General features: G+C 33.3%; 1 protein-coding gene across 1 annotated transcript; it reads left to right on the forward strand.

Moving 5' to 3' along the window:
* Window positions 1-266: 266 nt before the first annotated feature.
* Window positions 267-866, forward strand: LOC118753333 (heterogeneous nuclear ribonucleoprotein A2 homolog 2-like). The gene is made up of 3 exons (XM_036488207.1): window positions 267-488; window positions 552-696; window positions 757-866. Exons 1-3 carry the CDS (start codon window positions 372-374, stop codon window positions 849-851), a joined length of 357 nt encoding a protein of 118 aa, XP_036344100.1. The 5' UTR covers window positions 267-371; the 3' UTR covers window positions 852-866.
* The last annotated feature ends 298 nt before the right edge of the window (window positions 867-1,164 follow it).

The raw sequence follows: 1,164 nt of genomic DNA on the forward strand, positions 1-1,164 counted from the left end.
GGAATAAAAAAAATTAGTTTTGAAATTATTTCTAAGAAATTGAAAAAAAGTAATCAATTCTTTTGCTGTGGACTGAAGGAATTGATTACTAATTACAATTCCTTGTAATTTGTAATTGAAAGTAATTTAATTCCTAAAGGAATTATTACGACCAAGCTCTGCTTTTTCCCCAATAAGGTAATTTCGTTTAAATTTTTTTAAGCATGCATGTGCTTATTTTGTAGCCGCTACTGTATGCACACATGATCTTAATGTGACATTTAAGCTTTTGAACGCAAAGCAGCGTTTGTTGTTTACAAACGAAGAAGTCATAGCAATTGGCGTCTTAATAAAAATGCGGTTTCATGTTACTATAGCTTCGCGAACTCAAAATGCAACGTTATCGAGAAAATCGAAAATTAAGAATTGATTTTGGTCACGCTTCTAACCAATCTTTAAATTCATTTTCAGGAAAACCGCAAAGAATGTCTGACTGGGGTGAAGAGGAAGTAAGGTCTGATTATTTTCAAATTAATAAATATTCGTAACGAAATGTTTTTGTTCTTTAAAAGCACGACACAGGCCGCGGCTTCGGCAATGGCTTTGATCACTGCAAAAATGACGAGAACGGAGGAAATGGTGACTACAATGATACCGAGGACGCCGACAATGGAAATCGAGGATTTGGAAATAGACGTGGTCGTGGCAGTGGACGAGGTATTAATAACATTTAAATATTTAGACTTTATGTAATTTTTTAATGGTAATATATTTGAGGTCGCGGTGGACGAGGTGACAGACACGGAGGGGGTGGTTATGGCGGTGGACCTCGGAACAATGATGACAATCAAGACAATGGTAAGTCGCAATGAATATAAATATGTACATACATGCATATTCTTGAGGTTTTTAATTTTTGTTGAAAAATATGCGTCCATAGATGCATGATAAGCTACATAGTTATCATTATTACCCGGAATCTCATGCGCTAAAAACTCGAAAATATGTGCATATAATATGCACGCAAAATTCAAAAATTTGCTTTATAAACGAGCAAAATATTCAATTAAAAATATTTTCCTAATATTTTATTGCCGGTACAAAAATAAATAACATGTATTTTCACAAGAAAATAACGAAAAGAATTTATTGTTAATTAAGCGAAATCACTTGAAAATGCAATAC

Source organism: Rhagoletis pomonella, unplaced genomic scaffold, assembly GCF_013731165.1.
Source record: "Rhagoletis pomonella isolate Grant_MI unplaced genomic scaffold, Rhpom_1.0 Rhpom_scaffold_02361, whole genome shotgun sequence".
NCBI classification, from domain to species: domain Eukaryota; kingdom Metazoa; phylum Arthropoda; class Insecta; order Diptera; family Tephritidae; genus Rhagoletis; species Rhagoletis pomonella.